The following is a 27,090-nucleotide window of genomic DNA, read 5'->3' as shown; positions in this document are numbered from 1 at the left end:
AGCGTCGTAACTGGATTCGATTTTACTTGTGTAAAATGGTTATTGTTAAGTGAGGTATGGTAAATTATGCAATTTACTCTGGTTAAATAAATAAATTTATACAACGTTATAATTTCTCGAATGAAAGTGATATTGCGACGATTAGACTGGGTGGATTTCGTATTTTCATTCCTGAACCAACGACTACGTGTTTTCATTTTTTAACGTAACTTGGAAAATATGACGATACACTCAGAGGTAACGGTATTTTGCATTTTTTTTTTCTAAATGAATTTTTAGACGCATTTTTTAGAAAATTTTCAAAAATATTAATGAAGTAATTGTTTCAAAATTGCAAGAAAAACTTAATTGAATAAAATGTGTCCTAATAAATACGAAATCTCGATTTCAATTTAGATAAAGGATAAAGATTAGTCAAGTTTAGCTACTGATCGATTACCGCTATCAAATAATATGACGCATCAAAAATGTAAAAAAAAAAAAAAAAAAAAATTTTCCAAGTGGCAAAATAATTTCTGCAACGCGCGAAAAATCATTTCCTGCGAGTAAAGTAATATCAGCAGTTATCAGAAGGTTCTCCAGGCATCTGGTCTGGTATAATCAGTATAAATAAATCATTGGTCGTTTAATGGTATTGAATCAGCGAGTCGATTCGCAATGGCATATTTCTTTCTCGTTGTTTGACACGTGGCACTTAATTCGTGTAGCATAAATGAGAATCAAGCGATAATTTTTTTCAATTATCACAATTAAACAATTATTTTTCAGACCTCATGAAATGATTTTACCGTAATACATGTGATTTCGCATACGCAACGAAATCTACGGGATCGTACACCAAACTGTATCATAACCCTGAAATTTCGTTTCCAGAACCAAATTTTGGTCATTACGAAGAAATTTTTGTCTGCGTGTAATGGTTCTGCGGGATAAAATAAAAAATACTATTTTTTAATAGTACAGCCTTATATGTGAGCGGAAAGTCTAGTTGGGTTACTTTTCTGTTTCTATATTATAGCCTCTGTACTCTTCATTTTTAGAGAATTTGGAGAATTTTATTCCGGGTGCAAGAATACAATGATTCTAAAGGCTTGTATATCGAGATGAAAAAAAAAAAATAATTGTAGCGCGCGTGAGAAAACAGAGTAATATTGCAATCATCGTAAAACATTGAGTGTATGATACTGAAAACTGTGCAATCACACTAATAATAGTGATTTATATACAACAAATTGTTGTTACTTCAACGATATTCAAACGTTGTTGTAACGATACCGATTTCACCATAATTTCCTTGTTTATAGACTCGTAACTGTAACCAATCGGGATGTACGACTTTTTACTCTCCTCTGCAAGTACGCGAGAATTACAACAGCATCGAGAATTCAATGAGAAATTACGGAGATTTCTATAATATACGTAAAGTAAAAGTATAGTCACGAGCACTGGCGATAATGAGAAAAAATAATCGTACAACAGCACGAACCTAGTTTAAGAAAACATCCAACAATTATACCGTTATCAACGAATATATCGTTTCCGCCTGTAAAGAGCGCCACGCCGACATTACGTGACAAGTGTAAAGCTAGCCGCAGAGCATTTTCAGGAAAAGGCGAGCTGGAAATGGGACAAGTTTTAATTTTAATTAAACAAAGTGGATATCCCCGTCCGTACAACCGTGAGAGCGAAATTCATGCGTTTGCAGGAAAATGAAAATTCCAAATCCGTATACACAAGCGTGTTAAAAGTCGCAAAAGGATGAATTATAGGTAAAAACATCGATCGAGAAATCTTTCGTCTAATACTGCACCCGTATAAATTCCCTGGCGTGAAAGGTAATTGCAAGATTTCTTCCATTATTTAATCCTTAAAACCCAATTAACAGAGACGCGAATAGCTACAAGTATACATGTATATATATATAGGTATGTAATACAATACCTAGATAGGTATAGAGCGTAGTGTAAGATAATAATGGGATAAATTAACGTAGACGCGAGTATGTAGGCCAAGTACGTATGGATTAAGCAGCCTCGGTAATCCTCTGCCTAGATTTCTATACGCCTAGAACCGTTTTATACACTGTGCACCGCACGCGAGGAAAAGTAAACAAATCTTTAGATTATACATCGAGCATATATATATATATATATATATATATATATATATAGATGGTTGAATTATCTCGGTAAAACCGTAACTCGTTTCATATTATGTACATGTAACTTATGAATCAGTTTTGAGGATGTGTTGAATTTCGAAGAAAGAAAAAGCGAGAATGAAAATCAGTCTATCAATAGTTGCACTTAATTTTTTAATGGAGAAGCGAACGACTTGTAAGAGGAAGAAAATATACAAAGAAGAAAAAGAAAAATAGTGTGAAACTTTTCACATTAAAAATTATTGAGTAAAAGCAAGTTTCGATTACGAGGTGGATTGGAATGTAGCTACGCTGAGAAAAATTTCAATTGTTACAGTAGCTAAAAGAACTCAGTAAAACAGGCATCGTTAAAAAAAACTGTTCGTATATTGTTGCAATTACGAAAAACGAGGTAGGCCTGACCATTTTGCGCTATTGTCTATCCTTTTTTGGTAATTGCAACGCAAAATCAGTTTGTTCGGTTTACTCTACTTTTTTTAATTAAACAAGGCTTTAACGTCAATTTGTTCTTGCACAAGCGTTAAATTTTCGCAACAGTTGCAAGAAAATATAGCAACAGTGATCGTAACGATAAAGAATAGTAACGGATGCCAGACTTGCCGGTAACAGCTAGAAAACTAATTTCCATTTTCTACCTCGAACTATATTTTCCGATTGTGGTAAACAATGAAAACAGTTAAGGACCGAGCGGTAACCGAAACTAAAAATTTCTCTCAGTGTACAACTTGTGTCTCGACACTTTAACATCGTTTGCGCATCGCGAGGTGTAAAAAGTAACCGTGCATTTTCGGATAAGAAAGATGTAGAGAAACGACACGTTACTGAAGATAATGCCTGCGTTGCGGTTGCGTTATATGCAGACAGAGTGATGGAGAGAAAGAGAGAGAGAGAGAGATTAATAGTGGAAGCAGTAACGAGAGTAGGTCCGTAGAAGCCCTGCGACAAGAAGAGCCGGTAGGTAGTAGTCGGGACTAATGGTACACTTCCTGGCAATTGCTTCCACGTTGCCCGGTATTACCGTGTGCACGTTGCTTCCACGTTGCGGGCGACAATCTCCGGCCCGCGTGTTCCCCGTCTCCGTAACTACGTACGACGCTTTTACGCACGTATGCACGTACACACGTACGCGTATGCACCCATCCACCCACCCACACGCGACACGCGCGCAAGCACGATACGCGTATGTATATATATATATATATATATATGTGTGTGCGTATATGTACGACGACGAATATTAACCGAGCCGCTTACGCATACACAGGCATAAACGCGGAATGAATATGTTTATAAGCCTCGAGGCCATAAACCACATTCACGACAAGCACATACGTATATACATATACGTATATCTACCAACAATACGCGCCTACGTTAAACCGCATGGTAAGTACACACCGGGTTGCGTTACTGCATGACACACACGGACACGCGTCCTCCAGGTGTACGTGTGTGTGTGTGTGCGTGTGTGTGTGTGTGTGTTCCGATATACATATTTATAACGTACACACACGCACACATGCGCGCGCGCAGTCATCAAACGGCGGCGCCTCTTATCGCTCTTGCGCGATATGTTTGTTCCACAAGTTACGTAACCCGGTGCCGTCGTTGCTGCTGCTGCTGCTGCTGCTGGTTCTGGTTCTGGGATGCCGGTGCCGTGGATCCGGCCAAGCCGAGACGCGTGCGCAAAAGGTGGAATAATTATAGGTATATTATATGTATTATCTATATATATATACATATATATATATACATAGAGAGAGAGAGAGAGAGAAAGAGAGAGAGAGGGGGAGAGGCGTAAACGAACACGCGTCAATGTCTGTATGCCACAAGTTTTTCCAGACCGCGGTCTGCGTCTGGTCTACCATATCCTCTGGCTAATGTGTGCCGTGCAACACCGGAACGGGAAAGCTCTTGATGGTTGGATTACGTCGATGTCGGGATGAATAAGAGGAGGGTTTTTTTTTTGTTGTATTTTTTTTTTTTTTCTTTTTATAACTACGCGTTGGTAAGGATTTGAGAAGCGTGTGGGAGATGGACCGATTCGAATCTACATCGATATGTGTAATTGTCGAGCTGTTGGTAGAACCTAGGTGCAACCGGCACTCCGATGATCGTTGGACGAAGGAGGGTCCGATTCGAGAGGGGGCGCGAAAATAGGGCTACCAAAGCTCGTGGCGAAGGGAGAGGAGGGGAAGCTCAGCTGCAGTGAGAAGATCAGCTAACGAGATTTGCCATTCAATCGCGGAGACGAAGATCTTTATTTTTAGACACCGCTTAAAATAGCTGGGAAAAACGTCACCCGCCCGACCGGCACACGCCGTAAAGGTTTGGGAGGAGAGGAGGAATGAGAAGAAGAAAAGGGGACCATGACGAAGTAGAAAAAGAAGAAGAAGAAGAAGAAGAAGAAGAAGAAGAATAGAAGCCGAGCGTAACCTAGACTCGCTTGCAGACCACGCGCTTCTCTCTATCTGATACATGTAAGGAACTACACGCGTGTTTGACACAGCTGAGATATGCCTCTTAGAGTTCGTTAAATCTACGAGAAGATAGCGATAGGCGAGAAGGCTGCGACGACTGCTGTGTACAATGTCGATTCGCCATTCGGAGTGCATAATTTTCGGTAGGTACCAGAATTGGTCGCAACGATTATCAATCGGATTTCTCATACTCGGAAAGCACAGGAACTTGTAATTTATGACGTTGAAGCCGGTACCGTTACTTTAAATCGTTACTTTCCAACCTCAGGATTGTCCGAAATTCATCGAATTCAATCGTGACAAAGAAAACATGATCGTATTTTGTGAAGTCAAAATTGTACAACGATTCGTTCCATGATGTTTCGTTACTTTACAAACGTTACTGACTTCAACGTGGTTGTGTGATTTCAACGTTACCGATGAAAGACTCATCCGTTGCCCCTCCTCCAGGTATATCGCAACGTCATCGTTCATCGCCGATAAATCAATGAACCTTAAGGTGGTCAGAGATTCGAAAAGCCCGAATCCCTTGCCGACATCTTTCGTAACAAACGGATACCGTCAGCTTATCGGAAAATAATTAAAACTCGACCGAGTCCGTATTTTCGTAATTTGTCGAGGTTACAACTCGCCATGGACATAAAGTCGTGAAGTGTACCTTGTACCGCTTAGAAGTAGTAAATTGCTACGTATACACGATCGGTTGATCGTGAGAAGAGATGCACGAAGTTCGTGAATAATGATCGAGCACGGTTATTACCGAATAATAAATGGTCGTTTACGGTTTGTTTTTTAAGTTGAAAGTTGACGGCATCTTTTAGTATATTACCGCTAATTGTACACGCACAATTTTTTTTTTTAACGTCGTAGAGGTGCGCACGTGATATACAGCGGCACATCTTGCGAGCATGATAAAAACCGAAGCTGTTAATTGTCCTACGAACGGTATGTTCGATTTTTCTAACACGTAGGAAAATAATACCTACCCACCTACCTACGTAACAGCCTTAGCGCATTCAAATCCGCAATTCTATTTATACTTGCATATAATTTTAGACCGTTAAAAATTTACCTCTGCACGTATGTATAACACCACAGATACCGCGGTTTATTTACTTTTTCCGCAGATTAGCGAAAACTTTCGACTCTACCTTTACGAGTTGGTGTAATTCTCAACCACGACGCTTTTCTTTGACTTTCACGACTCGTGAGTATGCGAATTTTTGAGTATAGAAATTTGACTCGGGAATCTTGTTTAGAGAATTTAATGCCCTGCAAGAACATGCCTTGAAATTTTTTTTATCTCAAACGGTTCAAAAGTTACAGCTTTTTTAATGAAAAAAAAAAAAATTTGTCGGGTGTTATTTAAACGGGAAATTTCAAATGGCCAGCGACACTTTTTAAAATTGAGCTAAAAATTTTTCCAAACGGGACAATTTTTTCCTGAGTAAATAGGTTCTTTTGAGCCCACAGATTCGATGGGTACATTTTTTTTTTTGCTCACGCTAATGTACAGGTACAGTGCTAACAATAAACCATGCATGCCTCGTGAATAATTGGTCCCCAAGTTTTACTTTTTACACCGCTATCTGCGGGGCAGACTATAAATAAAAGAAGTGCACGACGCGTTTACACCAATCTTCGTTGATTACGATCTTACGACGTTTAACACAAAATTTCAAAGATGTATTCGAATCATTGTTCGATCACTCCCCGAGTGTTTCAACGATTTTTCCACAGATCAATCATATTCGGCGATAAGATCGACGAGCAACGATAACGGTTTCTAAACGCACGGAATTTTTGCTATACACATTTGTTCAACATCGCCAGAAACGAGTTTCGGATTCTGCGTCTATCGAGTTAAAACCGCGTATCTTCAGCGATGAAAATACCTTACGAAGCACATTATTTTTCTAACAAACTAAATATTACCGTAACAGGTGTAATATTATACGTAGAGAATATTTCATTACGAGCGATTACCGGTCAAAGTCAACCACGACGTAATCGGCTTCTGTAATAATCCAAGTTACGGGACCAACTTTCCGGATTTGACTCGAGACGCGACAATCGATGCACCGACTGTAATAAACATAAGATAACAAATCGATCGAAACGGCGCAAAGCCTCGTATAAATCCGCGTATCCAACGAGTGCAGTTGTTGTTGTTGTTGTTGTTGTTGTTGTTGTTGTTGTTGTTGTTGTTGTTGTTGTTGCTGTCGTTAATTGGTCAAGCTAAGGAATCGATCGACAAATAACTCACCTGCTGATAAGGTGGCATCTGAAGAAGATCCCTCTCGTCGGCACCGGTAACTTCGAAGGTGGGCGCGGCCGGCTGTTGATACAAGCTGGTCTTTCCCGGATAAGAAGTGCTCCTCCTGAACTTAACCGGACTGATACCAGTGGGCCCGGTGTGCCCAGGGTGTCCAGGATGTCCGGGATGCCCCGGGTGACCCGGATGTCCCGGGTGTCCAGGGTGCCCCGGATGACCCGAGAAGGTAGGACTCGGTTTCCTGCCCTGGAGGCTAGCAGCGGCAGCGGCCGCGGCAGCGGCCACGTGGAGCGAGGAGTGCAGCGGCGGGAGATTCGGCACGGACCTTCCGCGGCTCCAGGGGGACTGTAGGGCCGGGGTGCCGGCCCCCTGTGGTCCCCCACCCCCGCCCCCACCCCCGCCGCCCCATTGCTGAGGCCCAACGGCGGACTGAGAGCCGCCGGACCACGCGGCGTAGCCTTTCCCCTGAACGTATACGCCGGGGTGATTCGATACCGCGGCTTGTTGCTGCTGCTGCTGCTGCTGCTGCTGCTGTTGCTGTTGCTGTTGCTGTTGGGGCTGAGATTGCTGCTGGGGTTGCTGCTGCTGCTGCTGCTGCTGCTGCTGCTGAGCTTGGGTCTGCTGACTCTGTGCCTGGGACTGCGACTGCTGTTGCTGTTGCTGTTGTTGCTGTTGGGGCGGTGACGAAACCGACAACACTCCGTGTCGCGAAACAACACCAGGTACGCCGCTAGTCGTACCTGCACCACCGGCACCACCAACACCAGCACTACCTGCACTAGCACCACTTATACCTGCACCCGCGGCACCGGCTTGCTGGGGAAAATTGTGACTGGCCGTAATGGCGCGTCTCGATGAGCCGGCGTTGACCGCGGAACCGCTCCCCGTGTTCGCGAACAAACCGGCCGGTCCGCCGGTTGGGAAATTTTGAAAGGCCGCCAGGGATCCGTTCACCGGTAGAGCGTGGAGGCTCCCGTCGTCCGCCCAGAGGCTCGGCACCCTCACCGGGTCCCCGGGGAACGGCGAGGGCTGAGGACCGCCCTCCTTGTCCGATCCCGATACCGTCATCGAGGTTATCGAGCTCATCCCTGCCAAGGAGGACATCGAGGATATCGAGACGACGTCCCGTTCCTGCTCCTGCTGGTCCTTCGACTTTACGCCGCCCTCCCGAGATCCCCCGCCTCCGACCTGGACCGCCGAATCGGAACCACCGCCGGGCGACAAGGGGGCCGGTTTATTAGCGGTCTGTTTCTCTATCAGCAGCTCCTCCTGCATGGCCGATACAGTCGTCGGCCTGCTCGATGCTCCACCGCCCGTCGACGCTTGATTCGTGCCAGAGAACAGACTGGAACAGTAGTCCAGGGTTGAAATAACTGGCCCGTATTTGAACTCCCCCATATAATATATATATATTATGTGTATATATATATGTTATATAAGAGTGGGGGGGGAGATGCTTTCTATTGTATTTTTTTATATATATACCTTCAACGTTATATATCGCACTTTGACAAATGTTTACGTATATTTTCTCAACTCCCGAAGTTACTATAGCTGTTCCTTTTTTCTTCTACGTTTAGTTTTTCTTTCTCCTTCGTACAATGTTATGCCGGTTTTGTTACATCCGTCATCGAGATTTTTTTTTTACTTCAATTTATTATTATTAATGTTACTATTAATATTGTAGTATTATTATGATTTACTAAATATTGAAACCGTTACGTATATACGATAGATATAAAAAATTATTTAAAAATCGAATCACACTTCTTATTTATTATTGTTATACGCATGCATGTGTTATATTTCATAAATTTTGACTATTTATTCGGTATTTTTTCAAATTTTTTTTCTCCCTTCTCTCTTAACCTCGATTATGTATACGGCGTTAAAAATTTCACAAATATTCAAACATCGTATATAATAATTATCTTGCGTCGTATTTTTTCGTCATCGTACGAATAACGTAGTAATACTATTGTTACTGCAGTTATTGTTTCTATTGTTGTTGTTGTTGTTGTTGTTGTTGTTGTTGTTGTTGTTGTTGTTGTTGTTATTATTATTAATACTATGATTACGCCTGATATTGTTGTTGTTGTTACAATTATTATTATTTATATTACCAATACTATTATCTCAACTATATTACCGTAATATTAATATTATTAATTTTGTTTCCTTTTTGGTTTGCTTGTTTGTTTGTTTTTTTTCCCCTATCGCGTATAAGATCGAACTTGAAACGAATGGTCTTCGGAATATATCAGATTTGTACGTAAGTCTTGAAACATTTAACCGTCGGATAATGAGAAACGACAGAAATGACGCATCTCTGCCCTTCTAATCGTTATAATATACCTGAAGCATTATATGCATATGTATCAAGGTTTATCGGACCGATTTCAGAGTCTCCCAATCGACTCACTGGTAAGAAGTATAAGTTATCCAGCCGAGGGCAGCTTCTTCGCTCAGAGATACACCTCGGGTTTCTTCGGCACCGTCTACAACGCCGTGTATAACGATTCATTTATTCTCCGTTTTGCAAAATCTCGTCCTTTTTATCCGGTCGCATGTCACCCGCCGTTTCCGATTCACCCTCACTTCGACGAAAGGTGCGATGCGATATTCCCCTGTTTCTTCGAACATGGACTTTTGTTGTGTGATAAAAATTAAAAAAATCTCCCGCCACTCTCGCGGCGTTGCGTCAATTCAGGAGCGTTACACCCGTATTACGGTTTCACCGCAAATTATCTTCCAAATCTAAATCAACGCTGCATGATCCCTTCTAACGGGGGATGGTCAAGGATTCGACACACCTTTCGCACCAAGGCTCGTCAAAATCATCATCGTAGCTGGTTTTTTTTCAGCCTCGCGCCGATCTCCGCACACACGCTAATTCTTACGTGATTCTTCTATTCTCCCCCACTTTCTCTTCTTCTTTTTCTTCTTATTCCTCGTCGTTGTCGTCGTGCCAAACGAGGTACGCGGCGATAATTATAAGAAGAGAGACGCTTCCTCGTGTCTCTGCGTAACAACTTACACTCCCTTATCGGCACCTCGTTCACCGTTTTCTATTTGTCTTTTTTAATCGTTCATACTTATCATTACCGATTAACAACGTTTAACGTATCGTCGTTCGTTTATATTTATATTCTTTCAAATGCTTTTCAATTTCCCTCTCTTCCTCATATAAACTACAACACAGTTTACACGTCACGACATCGGATTAGAAAACGTCTGCGCTATTTCACTTGCAGCTCCACTCGCAGGGGATCCTGCAATATTATCGAATCTTGCTGTACGTTCAACCGCACCAATTTTATTTTTATCTTATTTTCTTTCTCTCTACTGAAAAAAAAAAAATTCCACGGAATATCTTACGGGACGATAGAGACACCCGAGAGATTCTAAATGAAATAACTGCCGCGTACGTGGGTGGAAAATAACATACGCGGTATGCGTTATACGATCTAACATGTACACATATGCGTACAAGCGTGTATCATGCATACATATACATATACAATATATACATATATATGTGTATATATATATATGTGTGTGTGTGTATATATACACGTATGGTTGTACGTATGCGTGTAGGTTTCGTATTTTGGGCAACTCGATACGCGACGCTGATCCCTCGCCGTATTTTTTAGCTTTTTGTGTTTTTTGTTTTTTGCCGACGTTTACGTTATCACGAAGCGAACTATGAGGGATGAAAAGAGGAAGGAGGAGGAGGAGGAGGACGAGGGGGTTTGTACGTATTATTACATTCTCTTTGACGGAGTCACGCTGAAAGTATCACTTTATTGTTATATTGTTACGAGGATGTTGCTTGCTGTTGCGTACGTATTTTGGTTTCGTTTATTTTTTTTGTTTTCGTTTTTGTTTGTTAAACTTGCAACCGACTGATTAATTTTTGTGAGATTTTTTTGTTACGTTTTGTTGTTTCTTTTTTTTTTTTTTTTTGTTTTTTAAACTCTCAGGTACACCGAGAGTTTAGATTTTGGGGGTACGACACGCTGTAACGTAGGTATATTGATATTTCACAAAAAAATTTTATCGACGAAACACCTCCGCGAGTCGTTCATACGTATAAGTATGCGATCGCACCTGCAACAGCAGCCGCGCTGTCGCGAACAGAACGGAACGAAACGAAACGAAACGAAACGAAACGAGACGAGACGAGACGAGACGAACGCGACGAACGACGCGAGCCGCGAGACGCGAGAAGCGAGAATCGCGATACGATGTAGGAGAGACGAGAGACGAGAGACGAGAGACGAGAGACGAGAGACGAGAGACGAGAGACGAAACGAGACGGAACGGAACGAACGAACGTCGCGTCAAGTGTTTTTCTTTTACTTTCGAGGCAACGCGATAAGAGATAAGAAAATATAAATTACCCTTCCGCGATGAGCTGGTGCCGTGACGGCAGGCGGAGAAAATTAAGAGACGCGAAATACGAAGAAACGTTCGAAAATGTTGAAGAAAAAGATGAGATGAAATATAATTAGAAAAAGATAAAACGCGCTAGGTTAAAACCGTAAATAAAAAATACTTGAGAAACGAGGGTAAAATCGAAAAGCAAAAATATACACCTCGGAGAGTATCCCTCTCACCTGACGCGATAAGAACGAGAAAAAAAACAAAAAAAAAAAAAAAAGAAAACCGTCCCGCCTGATACGAAAACGTTAACGAAACTTGCCCGTGTGATATTTCTTACCGTTTGTTTGTTTATTTTTTAAATTTTTAACAATTTAATTTTCACCCACAGCAATTCAATTATTGTTCTACAGATATACGTGGGTGTCTCTCTCCCCTTTCCCTCGTCCCCGTCTCCTTCTCTCTCTCTTTCGCTCGCAGCTGACGGATTACTATCTATATATACACACAAATTCACCCCCCCCTCCACACACACACACATATACATACATGTACACATGTATATGTATATGTATAAATGTATGCACGCGTATACGTGTATACGTATAGGTATATGTATATCTGTCGTTTCGTTCGTTATCAGACCCTGCCGCCGGTGAAGAGTGTGCGTCCGTCGTGCGATGGCGTGTTCGAGCGGGGTGCCGACTTTGGGTATACTACCGAGCTCCCGACGGCCGAGCCCGAGCTCGGGGAGACGACGCTCTCGGTCCTTCGCTACGCCGCACTCGGCGACCTGCCAGCCACGCAAGCGCCGCGACGCGACGCGACGCCGTCACGCCGACGTCCGCGTAAAACCGGGCGACGCGCTAGTTATAGGTATAGAATCCTAGGTACACCTAGGTACACCTAGGCCGCCCCGCCACGCCCCCCACCCCCGTCGCAACGACTCGACTCGACGCGATACGATCCGCGAGCAGGTTCCGCGTATGCGGTTTCGTTGCTGGCACGAGGCACGAGGTGTACGCACGTACGTATTTGCAGCCTTTCGACGCGGCAGGTGTAATACCGCCCGGATTTTTTCAAAGGTGCGCCTGCACCGCCTGATCCTCCTCCTCCACCATCCCCTACAAGATCGACCGCCGCGCCGCTGCCGTAAGGGAGGCTTTCGATATTCCCGTTCCCGGCTGCGGTGACATCGTAAATTATTATGGATTTGCGGGTTAAAACCACCCCCTGATCAAGGATCGAGCTCTACGGACCCCTGATGTAACGAGGCCGCTGCACTCCGCCCTACACACCCGCCTTACACCTTCATCTACGACGGCGATGGATTCAATTTTTTTATACGCGTTTATATTTGTACGTCGTATTTACACCCTGTAATACGGTACGCTCTCTCGATAGGGCCAGCATCTGATTCACACTCGGATGCATCGAGGCGTATTGGTTGGACTCCCATTTCATTTCGTTCTGGCAAGGGAAAAATACTTGTCTGTCAATATTTTATTGACACATCTGTGTTTTTTTGTTTTTTTTTACGTACACATAATTGTTCATGTAACCGTTTTACACCAAAGACTGTGCGCTTTAATGGGAATAAGACAGAATCATTACGCATTTGCTGCGCGGCTTTATTGAGAGAGTACCACTGTATCATAATATATGCTTAATTAGATGAAGGGGAAAACTTCCAGGCAATTATACTCCCGGAATTTATTATAGTTGTCTTGCTCGTTATGCGCAAAATATATTGTTATGTACACGTATGCATGTAGTTTATTATACGCACACGCGAGAGCGTTACACGTATAGCAGAGAGACTGATAGGAATAGGGAAAAAAAATATCCTTTCGCATCGACGCGACGTTCCGGTTCTCGGACGTAGGTATTACGTACAGCCCAGATATTCCGAGAACGTATGTCTGCTGCGGGAGTGAAAGGAGAAATGTACAGGGGATGAAACGAAGCTTTTTGGGTGCGAAAGTAATGGTTCGCGATCGTGCGAGGGGATCGTCGACGAGCTCTGCATTTTTCCACTTGTGGAGGAAACGTCCGGACATCGTACCTTTAACTTGTTCAAAAACTTCGAAATTGATTCGTGATTTATTCGTAATTAATGAATGTAGTCACACGGATCGCAATTTTTAGGTAATCCAAATTCCGATATTTGCTACATATTATGTAGAAATTTATTGTTAATTAAATGACAGTTAGAAGAAGGGGCGAATCACAAGTGCGCAGGGAGTTCGGTCAGCGAACTGGAGAAAGGTGTTTGCATAAGGCTGCTGCGATCGAATAAATAGCCCTCGAGGCACTGTTGCGGTATTGTTATTAATTATTCGCTCAAGGTTTGCCCATACCCGCATTTCTTTAAACATATCCTTTATTCAGACCTCGATTTCACGCGTATATTTATAAGACTCTCGATGGCAACAGGTCCTGTCGTCGTTGTGTCGTATCGTATTAAGTATATCATGATTGTGCAATTTATATACTACTATGTAATAATAAGCAAAGTGTGTCCAGTTGTTCACAGGCAATGGATTGAAATCGATAAATCATCCATTTGCCAGGTTAAGTACAGTATGCATATCTACCTGCATCTTACACTTGCCCAGTACGCAATATAATCTATTCTTTGAAGTCGGGATATTTAATCGCAATTTTTCAAACAGCATGTATTATCTAGGTAGGATATAAAACCGAGATTACGCTGTACACTGTGCCAAAAAAAACGGGGGTTCCACACAATTCCTCCGCTTCACATCCGCCTGGCTGAAAGTTTTGGTTCGGGAAAAAATTACTGCGAGATATGATTCGTTTCCCCGATAGTGATAAAAAAAAGAGATGCAAAAATTCCGCGGGGAAAGTTTCTAAGAATGATGAAAAAACAAAAGCGAGAAACCTGCGCATAAATATAATGGAAATATTGGTGACTGTTTCAATTTTTAACACAGTTTCGCTGCACGACGTTACATATATTTGTGAGTAATACAGCGATGCTTATCATATTTTTTGTGAGAAAGAGGAGAAAACCGAGGGAGAATGGAAGTTACAAGAGATTTTCATATTTTTTCTGGTTTTCTCTTTTTTTTAGTTTTTTTATTGTCGGGTAACGAGGCGTCGGACACGGTGCGCCGTGACGTCATTCGATTTTAATTGTATACACGGCGATATTCTGCGCTGCAGGACACATCGTACATACGCATATCCGTAATATTATACGTACGGGAATATGCAGCAGGAAGATTCCCGCTGTCGGAACTTTCTTGTTGGATTTATTTTATCATTCTTTTTTTCGACTCGACAGCATTTTTTTCCACCGCCGCTCGTTAACCGTCAACGTTGCACGTGTACACACACCCACACACACCTATGTGTATAGATAATGACATACGTGGATACACATTGTTATCGTTGCCGGGTGCGCAAATCGCGGAGAGAGACATAATATTTTACCTACACCATGAACGTATACACGATGTGCCCTATTAGCAGAACTATATTTATACCTATGTATACCTGAATACTTATGGTATGTCACCTGCGCATGCATTTTTGTCATCAATGTGTGTATGCATGTATACATGTACGTGCGAGAAGGTGAGAAAAAACAACGTCGTGTTCGCTGAATTTGAAAATGTCAAATTGTCGGATGTATACCTGCATGGTATATATATATAACAGATACGAACCGTCTGATTACTATAGTATGGAAATAAATGGTACTCACATTTTGCCCATTGTCTTCATCCGAAAAACGCTCTTTCCTCTTCGAAGCAATCGTTTAGTGCCGCAAGACGGGATCCAAATTATTATTGTCGTTTGGTTGGCACATGCAAGCAGCGCGGAATCTTGGGACCAGTTGATGGCTTTCCTCAAATTTGTGTCGGCATACGTACGAGTGGTTATATTTAGGGTCTGAAGTTTGGAACGGCGTGATTCGAATTTAAGTGAATTAGTCGCACCAAAACCTTGACGAGTTCATGATTGGATTAGGTCATGGGACTTTATAATCGTTTGAATAGCGGTATTTATAAACGGAAATAAAACCAGACGTAGCTCGCGGTCGTTGTGTCGTTTGCTTGAATAATTCTCGTACATGAATCGAATCTCGCGGGCACTGCTGCCAATGTAACAAAAACAACAACGCACTGCTATCTATCCGCCGAAATTTCAATTCGGTCGTCGATACAGAACGGACTCTGACTTGCCAACCAAACCGGAATAAATTTACCACCGCTTTTCAGGGATCAGAGATGTCGGTGATAAACATTTTTATTACAGAGTTTTCAATGAGACTAAACGCGCACGCGCACTTCACACACATACCTAAATTCTTGGTTTCAGGTTAGTGTCGTGTTTTCAGAGCCGCGGGAAGACGACACCTTTGGTCTTGATCTGTCGAAGATCGGCCGAGGACTGTGAAGTGTGATCGAACATTTCGCGGTGTAAACATAATGCTGCGCAACACGTTACTGGCCGGCAGTTCGGCGGCGAATGGTTCCTTCGGGATTTTGAGCGGCCTGCCAAACACCGTTTGCGTGCAATGCGTCAGATGGAAAAGAAAACCGCTTTGGTTGGGTACGGCGAAGAGCAAGCTATTCCGGATTCCTGAACGGCCAAAAATCCCCAAAGATGAGACAATTGAGCTTCTGAGATTACACAACAATTACAGGACCCTCGTTAGATCCATACGGTAAAATGTTCGACGGTACTCGTCGACTATCTCCTTCTCGAATCATCCGTAAACACGGAGATCCCGTCCATAACCTAAAACAACAAGGGATTTTTTTCAGTGGTAACGTTTGCCAAAAACCATGATTTTTTTCACAGGCATCACATAACAGAAGCTGTTATCGGAAGTCAGGCGCGAGTCGATACGGAGCTGCGTGCGAAACAGGAGGAGGAAGATTTTGTCCGTTGCGTAGCTCTGAATAATGAGTGGAACGAATCCAAGGCCAAGGCCAGAGATGAGAGATTGGCTAAGGCACGCGAAGTCAGGAGGGAGGAAATACTTAGGAAAATTATAGCTCAAGAGCAATTAGCCGCTAAGCAGCTTGAAAATATTGAAAAAACTGTTAAACGAGTTAAGGAGGAAGCGATCACTTTTATAACTGAGAAGAATATAGATCAAGCCATAGAAGACGCTTTAAATAACCCTGTCGACCACAATTGGGCACTCGATCTAGAAGGGACGATACATCGCGGAAAGTATGTTCAACCCCAAGCTAACGAAGGTCAGAGACAAAAAAGAATGCAGCCTGGTGTCTGAAACAAATAATTGTAGATTAATGTAAAGTATAGAAATGGTACCGTTGGTTAGAAAGTGCAAGGTCGTATTTTCTACCTTGATAATAAATGTTTACTTCAAAAACGTTGTTGTGTTGTATGCATTTCTTATTTCTGCACCTAATGTGTATATCCTACTTAAAGTATAAATAATCAGCACATGAATGAAGACGGACTCTTGACGTAAACATGGTAACCAGGTGCTGTCAAAGTTTACAATTACTTGTATTTTTAAATGATGATCGTACTATACTATGCGATACATTTCTTCAAACCAATGTTCAACGTCCAGTCTTATTCAAGAACAATAATTTACAAAGCATATCGATTGAGAAAATGAAGAGAATTCTGGGAATCTTGCATATGAAACTTAATAAAAAAACCTAGATAATGACAATATACCAGCATCTTGTTATAGAAATCATTTATTGAAAATGCTGTATAACGTGGTTTATATACAAAGAAAAAAAAACGAAAGAAAAACTGAGAAACAATATTGCTGACACATTGTTAAAATCTGGTTACATCAGCAGCATGTATAATAATATTTAATAAAATCATTTTTAACGTAACTGTAACGACGTACACTCGTCAGATGATACAGGAGGTATGACACACAACATCTGCAAGCGTAATCTCGATCTGTCTGGAGATATAGCACAAGAATATTTTAAAGAAATTCTCACCAGTCTCGAATACCGAATGACATTTTTTTTAATGGGAAATGAAGTCTGCGAATGAAAGTAAGTTTGTGTCCATCAAAATTGAAAGCCTTGAATTAAGCTTGGGTTCATGTTTAATCAAGTTTATGGCAATCCAAACAGATCAATTTTACGAAATTGAAGTGTAAATCTCTGGTTAACATTTGGCATTATTTCTCTTATAAAATAAATGTTGTAATTGGCTAGATTATTGAAGATTTGTTCTGACAAATTGTTGGTTCAAGGTGGAAAAATATATATTCTAAGAATAAGGTATCACATTATCATGCTACGTTTATCATTGTAGTTCATACTGGTATCTCTGTTCCCTAATGAATCCCATGGCACATAAAAAAAATGCTGATTATAGACACTGTAATGACCCTTGAATTAAATTTGGCCATAATAATAAACTTTCTCAGCAAATAGAACGTGTACCACTCGATTGATTATGTTTCCACGTGAATTCATATAAATTTTTACAGTAATAAAGCTGCCGTAGCAAGTTTGTGTCATCAAATTAATGTTATTTTGTCAAAACAATGTTTTTTTTTTTTTCTCATATCTTTGGCTCCTACGTAGGTACACCCTATTATTTACTACTGTATAGTATATATAGAATGGAGAGTAATAACGTTAACATGATTTTTCCTTGAATGAATATTGTACTTGGCTGTAAATCATCACCATATAAATATGAATATGATCTTTCTAACAATCTTTCACTGTTTTTCTTCCCTGTATTCTTGAAAAACCATGGGGATAATAATTCATGACACAATAATTGATTTGTACAAATTGTTTGGGACACGTATTGCTACTACTCTTTGTTAGTCTGCACATCTCCATGAATAAGGATTGTCGCGTGGTACTTAAGTATCACTTATTGGCATCTTCTTACTTGTGAAAAATGAATTATTTAAATTGATTGATTACGTGATATATGCAGTGATGATCGCAAGACCTTAATAAGATTGTAATTAAGCTATCGTTTTCATGTTACGTTCGAGATCATAATGTGTTCGGTTTCTTTCCTTCTTTTTGTTTTGTTACCTCAAAGAATCCCTAAATCACGTTATATACTTAAAATCCTCACACTAACTTAGCTATATGTATAGATAAGTTTCTTAATTTTCAAACAACATACTTACACAAAGTAATAGGTTGAAAATGTCTATAAAATAATTTTAAAAATCTTAAACTACACCATTTTACGTTTGTAAACTGTCAATTTCGTAGATGTATCTAATTTTTGTGTGCTCATTTGAAGTGCATTACATTGATACAGTCATACGATAACATAAAAGATTACAGTTAATTGGGCAATTAAAAATTGCAAATAATGGTTCAATAACCGAAACGGACAACACAAGTCATTTCTCAAAGTTAATACTTTAAAATTAGGTATGGTAATATGATTGCGTGTATACGTATACTTTGTCACAAGCAAATTTGGATTCTTGTACGTAGTTTGAATTCGCAACCTTACTATAAAAGCAATTTACTATAAAAGCACGGGAAGTTTTACAAGTTTTTATTGTACCACTTGTTACCGAGTAGTAAAATGAACACGGTTCACCCTATGTTTATTGCAAAATTTTCAACATACTTTGGTAACATATGATCATCGCTGAATAGTTACGTCTTTCCCTGCTAAGAAAAATTTTACTGTCTCAGTCCTTAGTGATTGAAATTGTTTAAGTTTAAAAAGTGAACCATGAGTACTAGAATAAAAGCTGAATTGTTTTTCTTATTGAGAATTAAAGATTTGCTTGTATGATAAAATTGATGAACTATATAATTAGGCTTTTCGCACACATCACTGTAAAATGCATTAAACATACAAAACAAAAAAAAAATGGCACTGCTTTAGTTATATAAGAGCACGCATGGATATGCTTCAATTCTGCTGCTCAAACAATGATTGATAACATTTATAACAATATTGAAATATATTGAACATTTATCCAATATTCACTTTTTCTTTTATAAGATTGCAACACTGAGGATTTCGTATGCAACTGTTTGGCAATGCTCAAGAGCTGCCAGTTACTAATTATACTATTAAATAACTGTGCTTTGTAAGTCTATCGATAATTTATAACACGCTGAAACTTTGAACGAACAGAACATAAGCCATAATGTTAGGTCACAACCAACCTCTGTTTCATGGTAAATACATAATTAATAGGTGGATCATTTAGTATTAGTGTTAAATTGCTAACTGCATTGTCATATATAATATGACGTATGACGCGATCGTATATTTTATGTATGTATGAAATAACGTGAGGCATACAAAGGTGAGAGTAAAAATGAGAAGAAAAACAAATGTTACTTCACATTATTACATCTATGTGCATAGGTAATTAAAATTCTACACGTCAAGGTAAAAACAAATCGCTAAATAATCTCTACTCCATACAACAAAGCAAAATATAATACGCGTCAATAAAAACAAGCAATAAAACAATTTTTTTTTTCATAATAATAATTCGTAATATAGTTATAAAAATTTTGGTCAAATCTCTACTTAATATTAGGTACTAATTACCATGTTTATATAACATATCATATTCGCAAGAATATATAATAAAATCGGTTGGCAATTCAATTTCTCAACAAATACTAAGCTAATACAAAATATTTGATCTAACAATGTCTCGATTTTTATATATACACATATATTAGAGCGTTTCAGAACAAAATAATTTGTAATCTTCTAAAGTGGCACCCCCTGCAAAGTTTGTTGAGGTTGAAAGAAAGATTCTGGGAAAAGAAGATCGTTCTACGTTATGTAGAAGATCGTTCTCCTTTGATTTTTCACTTTTTTACATTTTTATTTTTTTTTCTTAACTTTATGAAGAGTAATGAACACAAATTTATTTTCATTTTTTATATCAATCAGAATATCAATTTAAGTCGTAAAGAAGACCCACAATTGTAATGTTAAGTATCCAGTTGATGTTTGAGAAGTGTACGTGACGACGTTTTCATTATTAATTCAATCTCAAAAAATACTCACAATTGATTATGAACTTTTAATTTGGAAAAATACGATGCCCATTCGATACATTGTTATGTGACGGATTGTGATCTTTGGATTAAATATAAATTTCAGGAAAGAAATTATAATTAAAGTCCTACAACACATTTCTTCGTGAATTCTAAGCAACGTTAAAAAGAAGTGAGAAAACAAATGAGAACGCAAATTATTATTTCTTTTTGAAACACCCTAACGTGTATATAGACCATAAAAAATCAATTTACCGATTTCGAAACATACTTTTTTATACTTCAAATGACCACAACTACTAAACAATATCAACTTTTTTGATCACAATAAAAGTGTATGTATGCATATCGGTGACTTCAATTATTTGTATACCGTTAGTTTAGTCAAAACTGATTAAAAAATTTATTATTACTATTGAGCTGTTATGTAACAGTCTACCGACATGACTGTCTCTCACATATCGTCGATTTTGTAAAAGATATAATTATGGTATTTCCATCAAAGCAGAATCATTTCACGTCATTACAAACCCTAAACTGAAGCTTCTCAAAAGCGAGTTACAAGAATATGCTACATTTCACATATTTTCTTTTCGATCCTTAATAGGACTCTACTTTGGATGTTCCAAAAATAAAATTTCGTATTGCATAACAGCAAAGAAGCCGATATTCAGTTTCTGTACACAGCAATCTACTTATCGCTTTGTATTTGTACAACGTATAATTTCGATCAATATTTCAAAACAGGGTATAACATTTTGCCTTTCGGCTAAAATGATAATTTTGTAAAACCTAACACTTATATTTTACTGTCGTTCATTCGGTGCCTCGATAGATATTCACTGGAATTTGAGTAAATGTTTTTCCACTGGGCCTCCCACATGGCGGATTTCACCATCTGCTATAGAAACCATGATTCCGAGTCATAGCATTGTTATTGATATTTCTTTAACATATTATCGTTAATTAGTGGCAGTAGTAAAGAACCACTACATGGCAGTTTGTAATGATTAGGATAATGACAAAGTAACTTGATGCACGAAAGTACATTTGCAGTAGATGAAAATATCTAGACAGTCATTTCGTGTTTCGTTTCGGATAATTCCTTAGTTATATTAACGTTATCAACGTTATTACTTGCTGGGAAATTACTACTACACATGATTGAAAAAACTAACTTCATCGGTAGATTTTCACAACGTACTTGCTATTTTCTGCAATAAAAAAATTTCGTAGAAATCTAAAATTCACTTACGATCAGTTGAACCTGTTGACAACTCATTACTCAATACCGCGTGGTCCATCAATCGGCATGGTATGCAATACCTCATCCAGAAGCTGGAGTGCGCGATGCAAATGAACCTGAATAATTTCCAAAGATTCCATACATTCAATTCAACACACAAAGATCATGTCGGAATATGAAAGTGAAGCATACTCAGTTGTTTTCAGCTTACATCTCACACGGATGTAAAATCTAGAGATTTTTAGTGCTTGCTTTAGAAAAAAGCTTGCAATGTGTTTACTGTGTATACATTATAAAAATTTTAAGTATACTTCAACGAACCTCAATCCAACAAGGGGTTTCCTTTATGCTCTGTCGAGGATAATCTGGACCCCAGCCTTTGACAAAACTTAAACGTAAAATGCATAGTCGTCTCAAATCATCCACGCCAATGCCAGCTGCTGCGCTTAAGCCTGTCACAAAAAATGTTTGATTATTCCATAAGGTATTATTTATTTCACACTGGCTACGATTGACGATACAGGGATGGACGCAAAACTCCCTACTTTTAGTGATAGGTGCCCCATGTGTCAGGTGACCAGCGACTGCGGCCGCCTGTGCCGCTGCTGCGGCTTGAGCAGTGGCAGCCTGACCTCGCATTTGCTTATGACACTGGCGTAGATCAAACACCTTGATATAAGCACAAGGATAAATTTTATGAACAGCGTCTCCGGGTGCTCGGCCAGCCTCTCTATCCAAGTAGTAGGACTGGACAAACACGCTATGTTCACTTTGGCAACGGAGCCAAACGTCGCCTTCACCCCGTAAGTCAAGCACCACACCTTTACCTAAAATCAGACCCAAATAGACTTTCAGATTTAAGCCACATTGACGTCCATTAAATATTCATAGGTATGTCCATGTTCGTTGTGTGCAATGTAACGATAAGCAATCAATTTTCCAAATACGAGTTTGATCAGTGCGTGAATACTCACCAATGTGAAGGCGAGCACGCTCACTCTGTTCGGTACGATGAACGTTGCTCAAGGCTCCGAGACAAAAACGATTGCCTCCACTGGGATCAACATAGCCATCCACTGTTACTGTGGGACATCCACTGCTGACTTTGAAAGTCTCACCAACTTGAGCATCCAATTCAAAATAGCCTACTGAGCACCAGTATTCCGGGGCTGGTTGTGTGGATAATAGGCCTCCCAGGCTTCCACCTACATCACCTCCATGCCCCGTACCCCCTAAATAATTTGAAACAATCAAGCTTTGCTTTGCAGGTAAATCAAAAACTATAAATAATAATGCAAGTGAAAAGCGATCGTCGATACGTCTGGAGTGAAATGGTCAAAGGAAGAAATATGACTCACAGTACGATGTTGCGTGTAAATGACGATGATCGGGTGGCTGCATACTTTGAGTATAAGTTAATGTATTGGCACCAGTCCACTGCGGAGCTCCGGTGTTATAAGGGTTTGCAACGGTTGCTACTGCAAAACCATTTTGGTGATGGATATGAACTGGTGATACCGGTGAACTCTGACCACCCCCTGATTGAAAATAAAAAAAAAAAATGTATTAAGAAGTGTTGGATTATGAGGTGGATAAGTCACTTCTTAGATCTGATATAGATAATGATAAGAGAGGATTTATTGCATACTGATTTTTACACAACTATCATTGTAACACACCGTACTTTTCCCCCAAAAGCCAAATGTAAACATAAACATACTCATCAAGAAGGTGCTTAATATTTGGTAGAGACGGTTACCAAGAGATGCAGTCAAAGCATCCACGCTAGTTGCGGGTTGATTGAGATCTTGAGGTGATGTGGCTGCACCATAAAATGGTTCGCTCGACTGTCCTTGCGGAGGATTTAGAATCTGAGTATTAGCACCAGAGCTTCCAGTCGGATTTAACGTCTGTTGTTGATTTCCTACTGAATGGCCAATGGGATGAACAACAGCTGCAATTTAAATTCCACGCATTTTATTAAACTGTGAATTAACCGAATCGAACCCTTGTTGTCTCCTGCTGCCAATCCGTTGGTTCACAAAATAGCAAAAACAACTCGTTAAAAGTTAAAAGAAAAGTACTTCACAGGGCAATCTAAAGATCAGCAGGAAGGAAAATTAATTGAATAAAAACATAGATAAACAAACACTAACATTTGAATAAAGAAAATACAAATTTATAAGTACTGTGTGTCCTCTGGAATAGAAGAATCGCAACAGAAAAAAAAGAACTATACATACGATGGTGCATGTTACGAGTTGCAGGGTGGTGTGGCGTGGGTATCCACGTTTGTCGAGGACAATTGTTCTCTTCCAGTTTAGTTTGTGGGTTTCCACCACCCGCACTCCCGCCCCCACTGAACATGCCCTCACCTCCGACTGTACGGAAAAATTGCAAAGTAAAATAAAATTAAAAAAAAAACAAAAAAAATAAGGATTACAAAAAAGAAGAGAAAGAAAAATTGACAGAACCGCCAAATTTGACAAACATAAGAAACAAATTTCAAACCGTCAACTTCGATGATAATCAATTACAAATTTCATTGCCAGATCATCTACAATAAAGCACAGATTTTATACCTAAACGTAGAAAAACCAAAGCAATAGTCATGAAATAAGTTAATCCAGTAGTAAATTTCAAGTCTATAATTTCCGTTGGTTCTGTAAAGACAAACTATGAATTAACATGCAGTTTTTCAATGCATTCATTGTCAATTCTTGGGGCGTTGGATTTCTTACAGCTAAGCTGACCTGGATTGGATGATGGTAAACCAGGAATGAAGGCCTGCTGAGGAGGTTGTGGATTGTTGGGTGGCGGAGGTGGCGGTGGTGGATGATGCTGGATGGTTTGGTTGATCTCACCGTCGACGTCCATGCCTGTTCCTGCTCCTCCGCCTCCGCCACCTCCTACGGTGTACTCATCTTTGACTAGGCGGCCACCAGGACCGACGCCAACTCCTGACTGGAGGGTCAGCCCAGACAGGTCTGTAAAGAACGGGTCTGTGCGGGGGAAACGAACCCATTCATTCCATCATACACCGACGAGACAATTAATAACAAAATAAAAAATATCGCGGATAATTGAAAAGTAAAACCAATGATCCTGAATCTTGAGAATTGTTTTCCACATGTAAAATTTGAATGTTGGATTAATTGAAAGGGACGTGCAAATCATAACTAAACAATCAAACTATTGCCACAAAAAATCATTGGTAGTAGACCTCACTTTTCTTCTCTGCAAAGCAATGCAATAATCTTGCTCGCAGTGTTGCGTCAGCATCTCATTGACATTATAGAATTCGGAAACAAAAAAAAATTATATGCAGTGTTCGCGCACAAGTCATGCGTTACCAACAGAAATAAGCTAATCGAAAAGTCTATTTTTACCTATGCCAGGTGAAACAACCCTTTCATAATGGTAAGGATTGACACATACTGAATCGCACTTGAGATCAAATGCGAATTGACAGTACTTGACGTGCTTCAGCTCGTTCTTGTGGAGATCAGGCCAGCGCCAAATTCTTGCATAAATAACATGAGGAAAGCCTTTTCTTCCTGCTACCTGCAATCGCCCGTCCAACGTGCGTTGAATTGTTACACATTTACTAGGATGCGCTCCATTGGTTGTAATGGCAGTTATCAAGCTGTCCAACTCGTCACGTTTCTCCTGTTGAATGTTGAAATTAAATAACTCTCAAGCAAAATGAAGATTTGTCGACACAATTTCACGTTTGCCTGATACCTTTAATTTTTTCACCAGCGACTCTATGGCCCGCTTGCTAAATCCTTCGCTTTCTCCTCCTTGACGGTGACACATCAAAGAATGGACTATGCTGAGACAAGCGTCGGCACTGGTAGGTGCGCTGGGAGCGATTCCAGTCATTTCCCTGACTGAAATTAAAGGCAGAAACAAATTTTTTAGAATAATGGAAACCAAAAGCACAAGTATAAACTGCTGAGAGAAGAATTAGCGTCTCAATAATGATGCGAGGAAGGACTTACGCTCAGGATTAGGGGGCATCGGCGAGGGATAGAGATGTCCTCCCCCACCTGCAAGTCCGACCATCTCTGAGAAAGCCGTGGCGGCTGTACCTCGTTATCCTTTGACAGATGAAAGCTGGTCCGACCTCGACTCACACCCAACCCCAAACGATGTTTTTTTAACCTCTACCATCTAGCACCGAGTCACTTTTTCCATGTCAAAAACCTGTGGACATTGAAAGGTATTGATTTTCTTCGTGGTAAATTAAGATTTTTTAAAAATTTCAATATAAATTGAACATACGTGGAAAATGTAGTTGTTCGTTGTGGCAATAATTCGCGATTGCTAATAGTGGCGAAAATCAACGAGAACGATAATATCGCCGTCGATGACAACTACCTAAGAATGACAGCGTATACGAGGAAATGCTTAGAAAGCACGCACTTGTTACAACGTTTATTATTCAGTGTTAATCGTTATCTTAGTTGGATTAACTAACTCGTTAACACGGACTAGAGCTAATATATGGTATATGACGTTGTAAATGTATGTATATATGAACACTCTGTGTCACAAGGGTTCGATTATGTGTAATAATAAGACTACACCGAAATTTTCGTAGAAAAACAAAGCCCTTGTTGCAAGCTGTACTGCAAAGTGCATGAAGTCAGCGCCTCGGGCCTCGAGCTGTCAATTTATCGAATGAGAATACGAGCGAATGGCGAATTTTTTGAACACCCAACACGCTTTTGCATTTCAGCTGTACCGATATAATTATCTCGCGTTTGTTATCATTTCTGTACGCGCGTCGTTACGGGATAAAAATTTCGTATTATGGGATCACGATAGGCTATATTGACTCTGGTGATTCTTGTTTTTCCTTTATCCCGTTCTGTCTGTTTCGAAAGCTTCTTAACTACAAATTTTTGTTTGCGATGATGCCAAAACAACAAACGTCAGATAACAGTATGCGTAAAAATACAGGCACCGTTTATCATTGAAGGAAATCTATAATGTAAATAAATGTTCACATCAATTTTTGTCCTTTCCTGAATCCTCAGCAACACCACACGTATATCCGCTTTAGGTTTTGCAATCTTTTTTTCGTCAATGCCAAGGCGCTCACTGGGGAAACTAAAGACCACAGTCCGCCATTTTCAATAAAATTATTTAGGCGGGGCGTGCGAATACACCTGTGACTCGATTGGTAAAAAGCGGAGACTTCTATAGCGTCAAAGTGGCTGTATGAATGCGGTGAATAATGGCGATATAGACTAATTTCGGTAAAATTACTCATTTAGTGCGATTTCCGTAGATTTCCTACAGTTTTATTGGTTCTGAACTAGGAAATCTACAGTCACATTCAATGCGCACTTTTTTTGTAGTAATTCGCCAAATACGCCTAATTCAAGAGATGCATTTTTCAGTCACTATCTTAAACATATCACCATGAAGGACTGTTATAATATGTATAATGTATTACCAATGGTATTACGTACCTGTAACGATAACAATTACCAACAACAGTACTTTTCGAAACACGTGAAATT

General features: G+C 39.9%; 3 protein-coding genes across 12 annotated transcripts in view; 1 reads left to right on the top strand and 2 right to left on the bottom strand.

The window, feature by feature from the left end:
• LOC107227214 (cytoplasmic polyadenylation element-binding protein 2) overlaps positions 1–15,605 on the bottom strand; it is a 131,975-nt gene extending 116,370 nt beyond the window's left edge. Inside the window, exons 1-2 of one of the 4 annotated variants that reach the window (XM_015668298.2) lie at positions 15,036–15,605; positions 6,908–8,261 (exon numbers count right to left, since the gene is read on the bottom strand). In XM_015668298.2, coding sequence (XP_015523784.2) covers positions 6,908–8,261; positions 15,036–15,055 — 1,374 coding nt within the window. In that variant the 5' untranslated portion in view covers positions 15,056–15,605. Of the gene's footprint in view, positions 1–6,907; positions 10,262–10,687; positions 11,109–11,947; positions 12,028–15,035 lie in introns of those variants that run through there. The other 3 variants (XM_046743139.1, XM_046743138.1, XM_046743140.1) reach the window with 3 other exon arrangements.
• Positions 15,606–15,637: 32 nt separating this feature from the next.
• On the top strand, positions 15,638–16,683 carry LOC107227201 (probable 28S ribosomal protein S26, mitochondrial). Its single transcript, XM_015668271.2, has 2 exons — positions 15,638–16,001; positions 16,139–16,683. Exons 1-2 carry the CDS (start codon positions 15,763–15,765, stop codon positions 16,575–16,577), a joined length of 678 nt encoding a protein of 225 aa, XP_015523757.2. The 5' UTR covers positions 15,638–15,762; the 3' UTR covers positions 16,578–16,683.
• Positions 16,684–18,822: 2,139 nt separating this feature from the next.
• Positions 18,823–26,692, bottom strand: LOC107227215 (mothers against decapentaplegic homolog 4). Of its 7 annotated transcripts, none has more exons than XM_046743151.1 (13): positions 25,844–26,692; positions 25,561–25,765; positions 25,301–25,449; positions 24,946–25,225; positions 24,310–24,558; positions 23,800–23,937; positions 23,277–23,510; positions 22,915–23,094; positions 22,531–22,788; positions 22,102–22,383; positions 21,878–22,008; positions 21,566–21,672; positions 18,823–21,211 (listed from the first exon to the last, which is right to left on the bottom strand). In XM_046743151.1, exons 2-12 carry the CDS (start codon positions 25,622–25,624, stop codon positions 21,592–21,594), a joined length of 2,046 nt encoding a protein of 681 aa, XP_046599107.1. In that variant the 5' UTR covers positions 25,625–25,765; positions 25,844–26,692; the 3' UTR covers positions 18,823–21,211; positions 21,566–21,591. The 7 variants fall into 7 exon arrangements, with proteins under 7 accessions (XP_046599107.1, XP_046599109.1, XP_046599110.1 ...); XM_046743153.1 differs by having other exon boundaries at positions 18,823–21,208; XM_046743154.1 differs by having other exon boundaries at positions 24,310–24,543.
• Positions 26,693–27,090: the final 398 nt, after the last annotated feature.

Source organism: Neodiprion lecontei, chromosome 6 (genome assembly GCF_021901455.1).
Source record: "Neodiprion lecontei isolate iyNeoLeco1 chromosome 6, iyNeoLeco1.1, whole genome shotgun sequence".
Taxonomy (NCBI): Eukaryota; Metazoa; Arthropoda; class Insecta; order Hymenoptera; family Diprionidae; genus Neodiprion; species Neodiprion lecontei.
This window is presented reverse-complemented; position numbering and strand designations above follow the sequence as displayed.